General features: G+C 38.1%; 2 protein-coding genes across 2 annotated transcripts; one reads left to right on the forward strand and one right to left on the reverse strand.

Moving 5' to 3' along the window:
* Positions 1-1,262: 1,262 nt before the first annotated feature.
* Positions 1,263-3,664, forward strand: si:ch211-105f12.2 (RIMS-binding protein 2-like). The gene is made up of 5 exons (XM_053423292.1): positions 1,263-1,484; positions 1,846-2,027; positions 3,075-3,159; positions 3,253-3,324; positions 3,416-3,664. Exons 1-5 carry the CDS (start codon positions 1,263-1,265, stop codon positions 3,479-3,481), a joined length of 627 nt encoding a protein of 208 aa, XP_053279267.1. The 3' UTR covers positions 3,482-3,664.
* A 4,073-nt stretch (positions 3,665-7,737) lies between these two features.
* On the reverse strand, positions 7,738-11,577 carry ca4b (carbonic anhydrase IV b). The gene is made up of 8 exons (XM_053423293.1): positions 11,517-11,577; positions 11,274-11,318; positions 11,011-11,175; positions 10,514-10,659; positions 10,327-10,419; positions 9,432-9,498; positions 9,014-9,177; positions 7,738-7,923 (listed from the first exon to the last, which is right to left on the reverse strand). Exons 1-8 carry the CDS (start codon positions 11,575-11,577, stop codon positions 7,738-7,740), a joined length of 927 nt encoding a protein of 308 aa, XP_053279268.1.
* Between the last annotated feature and the right edge of the window lie 885 nt (positions 11,578-12,462).

The raw sequence follows: 12,462 nt of genomic DNA on the forward strand, positions 1-12,462 counted from the left end.
AACAGGCTAAGAAAGTTGTCAAATACATTTTTCAAAAGTGGGAATTTATATGAACAAGGAAGATGAATACTATTGTTGTTTATTTCCCCTTTGAGATAAATATAAACATCTAATGTGAATCAACCCAAATTACAATTACAGTCAAATATATAAGTGAATAAACCAACTTGAACAGCCGTAGGTTTCATTTTTTAAAGCAGATGCTTGGTGTCAAATGGATGGAATGCTGTCAGGAGTTTTCATCCTCGGTTCAACCTGTCGGTGTTCTTACCAGCAGTTATCTCACTCACAGATAAAGGTATAAACAAATGCACACACAACAAACACACACACACACACACACACACACACACACACACACTGATTCGTTAAACCTCTCTCCCTCTCTGCAGCAGGAGATTATCACCTGCTGACCTGCCCTGAGGTCAAGAAGGGTTGACTTTCAGCGACTCGTAAACTGGGTCAAGTCACTGACAGTGTAGTTATTTTTTCAATCGCTGTTGCCTCACACTTAACACATATAATAATTGTACTTAAAGTGTCTAGATCTATAGAAGGAAAATTTGTTTTATTCCTCAGTTTTTTGTAGAGAAGATGAAGACAGGCCTATAAGACCTGAATCTTAACGTATCATTACGCTTCAACTTGCTCTCCTACTTTTATATTCCTGTGCTCCTTTTCATCTGAACCTGCCTTTTGGTCTGCATACAAGCAACTTGTTCATTATCATGTGTAAAAGCAATGTACCAAAAAGGAAAAGGTCGCTGTTCCTCAACACTTTCAATCGTTTACTTTACAACCAAACAGTCAGAATGAGTGAAGAAGACACCGAACAGAGAAAGAAATATAAGTCTTTCAACTAGTCGGCATATAATTATACAATCCAAGGCCTCTAGTTGGACATTTAGAGACAAAAACTGTTTGGAGGCCTAAAGCGAATACTAGCTGAAGCATCCGTTCACAGATAAATGGCCAGGAGGACATCTCTCAGCAGCCACACGTTGGTGAGAAGCAGCACAATAAAACTAAACAACATAACACTGACAATACAGAAAACATGTGGCCCCCATTACTCTGCATGACGAGTCCTGCAGTGCAACAGGCAGTGCTGAACTAATCAATGTCCACTTCCTTCAAAGAGGATTACTGGTCCCTCTGCTTAGCTGAGTTACCTGAAATTAGGATAAGAGTAAGGAGCGGTCGTCTGTCTACAGCGGCCATCTGTCTGCCAAGTGGACAGCCGAGCGCTCCCGCTGCTGTCAATGGAGACGAGGCTGGAGCTGGACGTTTTGATTTACCCCAACGAAGTGAGGATCGCCTCCCCGGAGGAGCTCTGGGAATGGGAGCTGGAGACTGCGAGCCAGGTGTCCATTCCCACCGTGCGACTCTTTGTGGCACTTTACCCGTACAACCCTGCAGCCATGTCTCCCAACTACGAGACCGCTGTAGAGGAGCTGCCTTTTGTACCAGGACAGATAATCAAGGTAAAAAAACTACATTTTACGTCGCTCACTTTTGTAATTTCATGTTAAAGCAGTGGACAGTTTGGTGCACATTGATATCGCTTGTGATTTGAGTTGTGTTTTCTCACTGCATCAGCTTCTTTGGAAGGGCGTGATGATGTTTCCTGTTTGTGCTGTGGATTCAGGCCACATGAAAGTGTGTGAAGACATGAGCTTTTTTCTTTTCTTTTTCTGTTTCCTGTCACTGTTTTTTAATGTTGCCTCCTTGTAACTGAACCTGATAACTGCTGCAACATACACATACACACACATCCACTTGTCTTCCACTCTAATGCCTTAAGATAAGTAAAGCAACCAAATGGCCTGTTTCTGTATCTGTTAGGTGTTTGGAGACAAAGACCGTGATGGTTTCTATGATGGGGAGTCTGGTGGGCTCTCCGGTGTTGTGCCAAGTAACATGGTGTCTGAGATCCCGGTGGACGATGAGTACCTGAAGCATCTACTCATGCAGCAGGGCTTCCTCCCTGTGGACCACACAGGTATGAGCCCCTCTGAAAGCACTCTGCTGAAACACACTGACGAACAACTGCAGTGGAAGAAGAAGCCGTTTCCTTTTCATAAAGTAAAAACACCAATACCACCAAATACGGTTTCAACTTAAAGTCATGCGTCAGTAAAATACCACATATGTATGTATGTAATGTTAATTTGTAGCAACTTTATCACTCTTTTTACAGATTCATAAATAAATATCTTATAACAATTCATATCTTATAAGTTAATCAATTTTTCATAGGAATCAAAGTAACTTGTCATTATATACATAAAGTGACTTGCAAACTGTATTTATTTATGTAGCAGATGTATAATAAAGTACAAGTACATCCAAATTATTGTGTGAAGTCCTGCATTGAAAATGTCCAATAAAGAGTTCAAATGCAGAGAAAGGCCCCTAAGATAGACAGTATGTAATACATAGTATAATGACATATAGCACATGCATCTGATCATCATCGTTATAGATTAGTTAACTTTTCTTGATGTATTGTATGTATTGATGGATATTAAAAAACATATTGATAAAGCCTCAATCATTATATTTTGAAAGTGCCTCATATGCTTTTGTACACTTCAAATCAGGATATCATCTTATAAGTAGTAACAGTATCCATCAGATACAAGTATTTCACTATGAATGAAGTGTTATGAAACTCAAGTAGAGTACAGATATATCAAAATCGTACTTGAGTAAAGTTACTAAGTTATGTTTTAGCACCCCCATCAATGGTCTCCACCTTCAACGGTTCTTGTCGCAGAAGACCGAGATCATAGAGGATGTTTGCACCGCGTTGCTTCCTGTTGTGACAGTGTTCAACTTTCACAAGTTTCTAAAACTAAAAACAGATCCAACAACAAACAAGAAGTAAAGCGATTCACAAATCTTTATTAGAAACGTTAGGACGGCTTCATCTGATGCGTTCGCTGACGTGCGGGAATCAGATTTTCTTCTTCAACGTTAATGTTGTGTGATTTCAAATCAAGGAGAGATGTTTTTCTGACACTTTGACCGACAGGTTTCTCTCCAACACCAGATATGAGCGATGTTTCCAGTATCAGTGACGAATTGGTTGTTCAACGAATGGTGGCCTTATTTGATTATGATCCATGGGAGAGTTCACCCAACGTGGACAGTGAAGTAAGCACGGAAATCCCTCATGAACCACATGATTTAAGTTTAATACTCAATATTTTTTTAAGAAATCTGACCTGGACGTTTTCTCTCTTACAGGATGAACTCGGCTTTCGTTCAGGAGACATTATCTATGTGTTAGGTGACATGGATCAAGATGGGTTTTATTTTGTGAGCATTATCTTTACAGTTTGAATTAAGTCACAGCTGCTTTGTTCTTATGCTTTTTCACACAAGCTTTTGCTTTCATTTTTAATTTCAGGGAGACCTGCACGGACGACGAGGTTTGGTTCCATCAAACTTCCTGCAGCCGTTTCCGTGGGATTAATCGAAAATGCCAGGACACGCGATGTTTGCTACAGATGCCAAGTCTCAGACACAGAAAGAAATCAGCTGCTGATTAAACCATTATTATCAGTAATACCAGTGATGTTGTGGGTGCTGCAAATACTGTACGTACAAATCTCAGAAAATATATTTTATTGAAAATTGCAAGTCATTTAGTAAAGACAGAAAATTACAACAATGATGGTTAAAGGTCACTTTGGATTAAAATACCAACTTGAGCGAATGACTGACTTTGCAAAAAGATACATTTAATATTTAATTATTATAAAGCCTGTTCACAAACTATAGGTTATTTTAGCCTTAATAATACATTAACAGTCTCAGTTTTTGCAGACCAGAGTGTATTAAAGTTGTAAAGTTGCCTTATACTCGCTCTATACAGTACATTTTATATTATCAGCTCATAAAGGAGTTCTTAGAAAGAAAGAATATTTTTAAATTTTTGAGTTTTTACAACAACTTTAATGTAAAGTACAACAAAAATGTTGCATAAAGGAAATTGTTAATGTTCTGATTATGTGTCCAGTGTAAAATAAACTTTGAATATCTGCATCGTTTACCTGTGTTCTTTAAACCATACGTCTCAGCTACTTGTTTGAACTGGTAGATGATTTTACTGCATATCAATGAAGGTTTAATCTCACCATTGTCATATGATTTTGTGATAAACGACCACCATATATATCTTAAATGAAAAAAACAAAGAAACGACAGAGAAATTCAACAGGATTTCATGATGGTGGCAAAAAGTCTTTGACGCAGTTCGCTGGTCTCTTCTTGTATTCTCTGCAGCCAACAGTATACTCATCCATAAAGTAGGAAACACTACACTGTGTAGAGAAGTTTAGTAGTGCTTTCTACTTTATGGGTGACAACACTGTACATCGGTAGATCCTGGTCGTTTCACCTCGAACGCCGATGGCACGATGGGTTGAACAATTTCAAGTTTTTACAGGTTAAATATGACACAAGGGAACATGGTAAAACAGAAACGTGAAAAAACATGAACTTTTCCCATCAACTGCTACTTCAACATTGTTGCCAAATAAAATGCTGAGACAGGACATTGACGAAACAGGATTGCTCTATATTTTTACAGAAGGGATACAACAAATAAAACAAAAGGAGCGATCATTAGTTGTCACTGTAAAAAAAAGTCACTTGCTGTCAGGGTCTTACCAGTGTCTGGACTCAGCAGAAGAAAGAAAACCCAGAAGTGAACGAGATCTTTTTATTAACCCTGTCTGAGCCACGTGGTTTACACAGGAAAGGCTCTGACACACACACACACACACAGACACACAGACACACACACACACACACACACACACACACACACACACACACACACACACACACACACACACACACACACACACACACACACACACACACACACACACACACACACACACACACACCAAAGGCTCCATGCAGGGAAGTGAATGCACAGATGCATGTTTCTATATTCACACAGCACTTAGAGCAGTTTTAAACAGTATGTAAGAACTTGTAGCTGCTGCAGGTGTTTATAGGTCCAACTACTTTACAAACTTTTCTGGAGGTGCATCAACACATGTTTCATAGAATTATTTATATATCTTATTTCATATTCTTGTTATTATATATCAACACATGTTTCATTATATTAACTGTTTCTGGTCCCTGTCTCCTCTTTCTCCCCCTCTCCCCCTCTCCCCTATCTTTCTCTCTCTTCTCTCCCCTCTTTTCCACCAATCTCTCTTTTCTTCTCCATTTTTCTCCACTGGTGCTATACAAATAAAAATGAATTATATTAAAGTATTTATAGAATATATTTTTATATACAGCCATCGACATCAAATAGCGTTATGTAAACTATAAATACTCATAGTACCAATGTCTCAGAATTTACTTTATTTTGGGAACTGCACATATTTACTCTCTCTTCAGACAGTCACACACACACACACACACACACACACACACACACACACACACACACACAGTCACACACACACACACATTTATTCTGAGACTAAATTCAAAGCCTACGCCCATTACGAGTGGCCGTACTGCACCACTGCAGCGTGAGCTCATCCCTTATAAGGACAAACAGAACACCTGCTTCTAAAAAAGAAGTTAGACACTAAAGCAGATGAATATTGATCCAGGTAATAATTGATGTGGATGTGTTCTACAGTATAAGATGCAGCATTTAGAGGCATACATTGACTGAAGATACAAAGATAATGATAAATCAAAGATTTTAAACAGACTAAAATTCGATTGAGGGAGCTCATGTAGAGATTCTGGGCTGTTAAATGTTTATGAGCCAGTATCACGTCATATCATCAAAGTTACTCTAAGTCTAAAATGTCCTGTGCTGATAACAGGAAGCTTCAAATCTCCTTTACATTTCTGAGAACTCATTCACGCCTTGCTTGCATCTGATGAGGTGTGGGTGGGGGATGGTGCTGCGAGGCTCTTCCCTATCCTGGCGGCAAATGTGCAATATGCTTGCAACAACAGAAACTTCGCAAACAGACGAGAGACGGGCCCGTGTCTTCTGTTGTCACGACAACACAAACCTCAGAGTCACACCAAGAGAAATAAGAGGAAGTGGGGGATGGGCTGTTAGCACAAACCGAGAAAAGCTGTCCTTCTGAGAGAAAAAAGAATAGAAATGTCACGCACACTGTCGAGCTCGCAGATGCAGGTGTTGATAACAGAGTTTGGTTTTCTGAAGGGAAACCGGGGCCTCTGATGAAGATGAACACATGCACACACATGCTTTTGTGTCCTGTCCAAGAAAGCAGGGGATGGAGGTCTGCAGCAGGCGAGCATGACTGTGCATCCTGCAGATTATCTCAGCACTGATGCTGTGCTTGCATCAGACATCTATTCCTGTGCAACATGGGATTATATCCAATCTGCTTGAGCACTTAAATTGATAGGGATAGTGTCCGGGTGCCAAAAACAAGCGCAGTGTCAAATGACACCAGTGGGTATAATCCTGCAGGTCACAGTGTAGGACTGATTGAATTATGTTTCACCTATGATAAATTATCCCGGACAGGATAATCAATAGTTATCTCCTATGTTAACAGTCGCATTGCAATAAATTATCATTTTTATCAGTCAACCATTTGATATAGTTGTGAGCATCTGCTGGAAACTGTGACTCTACCACCTGTGGTTCTGCACATTCTATCAACGACGATTATTTTTGTTTTTTTTTCTCATTACATCATGATTGTTGCCACACAAGATGAAACTTCCTCTTGACTCCTGAGGATAGAAATAAAAAGTCTGAGGAAATTCATGACACAATGCAACTGCTGCCTGAAACCAGTGCTTAGTGCTGCCACTTAGTGGATGTTAGTGGTGGTGACACTGAAGTACATCCAGGCTAGCTGTAGTCTGTAGTGGAGAAATCTTTCAGAATAAAACCAACAATTTCACAGATTGTTAAAGGTTAATATTTTTGTATCCTTTATTTTGACATTAGGCTTTTTTTATTACACACACACAGACACACACACACATACAAACTTGGCAAATAACAAACCGCACATGATTAATAGTAACATTATTTATTCAATGCAATGGATGTTACACTAATTACTTCAAATCTAATGCGAATAATATAATCAAATATATTCCAAATATCTGTTAACAGATAATGAGACAATTCTTGGAGAAGAAGAACTCAAAAAAGTATATATATATCATTTTTTTACCAAGCAGGAATCAAACTTTGATGCTTGACAATAGGTCAGGCCCCAAAGGCTTAACCTATTGTAACCCGACAGCTTGAAGAAACATGATGAGCCGTAACTCAGGTCAGAGTGCAAATTTCCGTAGAACAGGAAGGAAACTTAACAGGAAAGATAACATATCAGAGAAGAACAAAAAAATTACCAGCTATTAATCTGTGATTGTACTGGATCATCCTTCCTGGTGCAATCAAAGGTGGTGCAAATTATTAATAGATCAATAATGTCAGTAATCCCAAGTGCTTTTGTTGTAAAAAATCAAATAAAGACTTGAACTATGAGCCCTCAACTTAAATACACAACTCAAGTATAGAACAATTAAAGAAAAAGCTTATGACATTTATTTTTATCGGAACATTACACCGCACACAGTGCATACCGTAGACTCACACATACTTAAATTACTTTTAAACACATTTCTTGTATTTGCAGTTCTTGTATGATCAGTATTCATTCATCAAGGTGCATTCACTAAGGTTCATGCTGTGGTGTGCAGGGAGAGTGCACTGGGCACCAGCGCTGCCAGGATGAGTAGCATAGTGCTCACTGATGCCACGTGGCCTCTGGAGTAATACACCGGCCTCTCATTCATGGGCTGCACTGGTCTGTAGGTTCTGACCATTGGCTTTCCGTCAGAGAACTGGAGCTGGGAGAAGGCAGTGAGCTGTAACAAGGAGGGAATCACAGCACACGGGTCAAATTTGCAACGTTCTGCATGTGCATGAAATAGCCGTTTTAAGCAAATTAAATAAATACATAAATATGAAAATTGGAATAACCACTTCGGTGCTTCATGCCTCTGCAAAGTATGAGTTTACATCCATGTCTGTATGTTTATTTGTTTATTTAGAAGGATCCCCAATAGCTCTACCCCAAGACAGAGCTACTTTTAGTGGGGTCCACGTTCAAGACATACATAAAGATATCAAACATTTTAAAACAAACATTAAATACCAATATCAAACATTTAAAACATACTTTACATTATAAATATATGTTACATTATAGATATCAAAAGTTAATATACATAAAAATAGTGATCATATAATATTACAGATATCTGAAATAAATTTAGTGGCTATGCAATATTACCTTTGTCATGATATAAAACATTGATACAATTCCATAGAAGCGAAAACTGCAAACCATGTAAGAGAATACTACTCCTTTATGTACAGTACCTCACCATCTAGTGTCACAAGTATGCACTAGATGGTGAGGTACTGGTGAGGTATGGACTCGTATGTTATATGTGGTGACAAAAGTAAATGTCGTAATTAGCATATTAATGATTGACTAAATGACGTTACGTGGGTTGTGACAATGAACCAAAAGAATAAAGAGACAAGGAGGAAAAAGCGATGTAAATGACTTTATGATGATTGCCCAAACTGATTTCAGGGTCCAGTGTGTAAGAATTAGGTGAAAGGGATCTATTGTCAGAAATTGAATATAAATTAATCCTAGTGATGTTTTCACTAGTGTGTTTCATCTAACTTGTACAAATTGTTGTTTTCTTTCCCCTAAAATGGGTCCTTTATATTAAATACTTTATATTTTCATCTGCCAGAGGTTCTCTTTCACATTTGGAAGGGGAGGGTGAGTTGAGGGGTGTTCCGCTGCAAAATGCAACTTCACCTTTAGATGTAACTAAATTCTACACACTGAACCTTTAATGTTGCATCAACTTAAGCACAGAACTTCAGTACTTTTCATCCTTTGGGTACCAGAGGCAGTATTTTGAATATAATTACCTGTTTCCTGCTCAGAGGAATAGTGTCTTCAAACACAGTCCAGACGACAGCTTCAGCACAGTCCGGTGTAGTGAGGGAACCCTCATAGCGGAAGTACTTGGTCATGTTTGTCTGCGGCGGAGTGAACATGTCCAGCGACACCTCCCTCAGTGTAGTGCTGTTTTCTGTTTTTTTATTAAACATTGACAAGACAAACAAGTAAGCAAGATATCTAGTATCAAACAAATTAGTTCAAGGTGTCCGATTTATTGATAGATTCATCAGGAAATCTGTTTATGACACTTTGTTATCTCTAAAATTGCACTTTAGCCTGATGCTGTAACAATCAGCAGAACAATTAGATCCACGCCCCCCCCCCCCCACCAAAGATAATGAAGCACAATTATGTTATTTTTCCATGTCAGCAAACGAGACTTACTGGGTTGTTGGATGTATTTCAGGGCCTTTATAATGGGGTCAAATTTCTTATTTGCAAATTCAGACTCCTGCAATGAAAGGATGGAATGTTACCTTGCTGAAATAAATAGAAATTGTAACAAATAAACAAATAAATACTGTTACTTATTTGGTTTGAAAAGCTCGATATGTCATGAGGGACTTTTTATTAGTGAACTGCAAACTGACGCAGTGCTAAGTCCCTTGAAATATATTTTTTGCTTTGATGCTTTGTGTGCGTTGATGACAAAGAACAATGACGCTCATTTAAGACTTACATCCTATCTCATCCTATCTGGGTCAGGTGTTAAACAATCACCTTTTCAAAGTTTTATCGAAGTTTATTGCCCGTGACTTTTTTGAACTTAATTAACACAACAATAAAACAAACTGCCCATTATAAAGTTACTGGTTATCTCATTACTGAAAATTCCAGTTAATTCTATGGTTTACAGTCATTCTTTAGTGTAAATGTTTTTGGTGTTCCTCAAGGCTCGATTCTTGTGTCTTTTAATTATTTAAAATATTGAAAAAATGGTTGTCATTGATGATAACTTCAATTCAGAAAATCTCCTTATTAGTATTTAATATATCTTTGAATTTGAATCACCATGTGCCACCAGTACCACCAGGGCCAACAGTTATATTTTCCCTCATCTTTCATGAGCATAAAGTTCTGCTCCTTTGTCTAATTGAAAATAACCCGGATTAAGTAAGTTCTTGAAACATGAAACCTGAAACATGCTTTCATTGACACTTTGAACAATTACTGAGCCTGAAGAAATCCAGAGCAACATTTGAATGCAGTATTTTGCCAAACAGTATTTTTAACATAAACTACTTTTGTTGAAGGATAATAGAACAAACAAAAAAATCACCTGAAAGAAGAATCCAAGAACAGCCACACCTGTGCGGTCTGTGACGGCCTCGGATAAGGAGTCATATTTTTCTTTTATGTGAACAATATGCATCTGTGGGCGACATATTAAGTTAAAGTTAGATTTGTATAGGTATAATTGTTCCTGCATTTATCACATGTAGTGATTGTTATAACACATCTCATACCTCCATTGGGAATTGTTCTCCATCGATTAAGTGTTCAGAACCCAGCCCTCCATCTTTGCCCCAATGCAGGTGAAGTTGAATGGTCTTGTACGTGGCAGGCAGATTTCCTCCCTGGATCCTCATTTTGCTGGACAAATCCAGTTTAACTGCAAAACATCAGTCAAACAGAACAAAATAGTTCATGGAGACCCCACCCAGTCTGTGCGTCATTTTTGTTGTCTTGCACATCATTCTGGTCTATTTTTGACTCATTGTGACCATTGATTCCAATGGTGGTTTTATTTTAGCATCTATTTTTTGTATCTTGCATCTGTTTGTGGTATTTTGTGTCATTTTGTGCTTAGTTTGTGTCGCTTAATGATTTTTTTTCTCTCAATTTCTCAGTAGAGTTAGCATCGCTTTCCAAACTGATTTAAATCATCCAGAAGTGACTAAATGTTTTTTAGCCACCAATCTTTATTTTTTCAATTAAACCTTCAGTGTTCACAAAGACATACCACCGTGACCAGTGTTCATGATGAGGCTATGAAAAGTCTCTTGATAGCCCGTGAGGTGAAGAGGAGTGAGGCGTTCATCTTGAAGTGCTCTCCTCGTCACGATGTTCACAGGAGACTGAGATCTGCCGCTGCAATGCTCAGACACGAGACCCCATGTGTCTGGACCTGTGAAGGCAGGAGGATGGAAGAACTCAGATGCTGCACACACTGCTTTCTGCATTTTTAAAAACTGCTCAGTGTTGGTGTTTAGTCTTAAACTTTACCTGCACAGGTCTTATTGCATGTGACTTGGGACTGGTAGCACCAATCTAGAACAAAAGCAGATTATGAAAAAAAAAACATTTGCATTTCTTTTCTTAATATTGAATAAAACCACAAGAACTTTCAGTTGAATAGTATTTGATTACTTGCAACTAATTTACTAACAAACTTTCACAAATGCAGAACAGACACTACACTTTTTTCATATAATTTGTAATTATTTGTTTTTTATGGCACAAACATACCTGCGCCTGAGACAATCCTCAGGAAAGAAGCAAGCAAAAATAAAACAGCTAGGAGCAGCATTGCAAATGTCCTGCATGTGTCCATGTCTGTCTGAGCTGATCGTTTCAAGGGACGATGGCAGAAACCAGCGGGTTATAAGACAGGTAGATCCACCTCTTTTACTACCTGTGAGTTCTGTGACCACTCACACGCAGCAAACGCTGGGATAACGAGACTGATATCCTCAAGATATGGGTTAGGGTTAGGGTTAGGGTTAGGATTATGGATATTTAAATGTGTACTTTAAATTTAATGTAAAGCTGTTATCATTATTGTTATTATTATAATTATTATTATTATTATTATTATTATTATTATTATTATTACACTTGCATATCGTTGATCCAAGAACTTTATTAATAGCATCTGGAACAGTCCATATTATTTAGATTTTCACGTCACCTGTGGAAGCATTAGTTGTTACATATGTTTCCCTCCCTATGCACAGGTATGATTTTTAATCTTGTGAACATGTTCCAGTGCTTTCTCTAGTGACTCACCTATTACCCTGGCACTGTTGAAATAGCATGGGTTACCTATTATGCGATACCCTTCTTACATCTCCCCTCGGAGACATTCGGGTGCGACCTGTACATGTCGGTCATGTGATGGCTGATTGCTGATTGTACTCACACATTCTTCATCTGACCTTTTTATGACTTTTGTGAAACTGATGATCTGATTGTGGAATAGATGGTTTTTAAGTGAAAGGACATGGGTTCATGGTTCAGAGTAACACATTTGTTGGACTTCAGCTTCAGATTGTATAAGATAGTTGTCGAATCAAATTGTATTTTAACTGTGATACAATTAACCTTACGTATGATCGGACAAACGCCAATTTATTTTATCATTGAAAGTAATGAAATTAAGTTAGTCAAATTAAATATTCTCTTTACTATGCTT

Source organism: Pleuronectes platessa, chromosome 5 (genome assembly GCF_947347685.1).
Source record: "Pleuronectes platessa chromosome 5, fPlePla1.1, whole genome shotgun sequence".
Classification (NCBI taxonomy): domain Eukaryota; kingdom Metazoa; phylum Chordata; class Actinopteri; order Pleuronectiformes; family Pleuronectidae; genus Pleuronectes; species Pleuronectes platessa.

What these genes read in the sequence shown, in the direction of transcription:
- si:ch211-105f12.2 (XM_053423292.1), top strand. Translation starts at nt 1,263, where the DNA reads ATGGAGACGAGGCTGGAGCTGGACGTTTTGATTTACCCCAACGAAGTG. An exon ending in AGCCCCTCTGAAAGCACTCT is followed by an intron (nt 2,028 to 3,074) that starts GCTGAAACACAC and finishes CGATGTTTCCAG; the next exon opens with TATCAGTGACGAATTGGTTG. An exon ending in ATCAAGATGGGTTTTATTTT is followed by an intron (nt 3,325 to 3,415) that starts GTGAGCATTATC and finishes TTTTAATTTCAG; the next exon opens with GGAGACCTGCACGGACGACG.
- ca4b (XM_053423293.1), bottom strand. Translation starts at nt 11,577, where the DNA reads ATGCTGCTCCTAGCTGTTTTATTTTTGCTTGCTTCTTTCCTGAGGATT. An exon ending in GAGGATTGTCTCAGGCGCAG is followed by an intron (nt 11,319 to 11,516) that starts GTATGTTTGTGC and finishes CTTTTGTTCTAG; the next exon opens with ATTGGTGCTACCAGTCCCAA. An exon ending in TTCTTGGATTCTTCTTTCAG is followed by an intron (nt 9,499 to 10,326) that starts GTGATTTTTTTG and finishes CTTTCATTGCAG; the next exon opens with GAGTCTGAATTTGCAAATAA.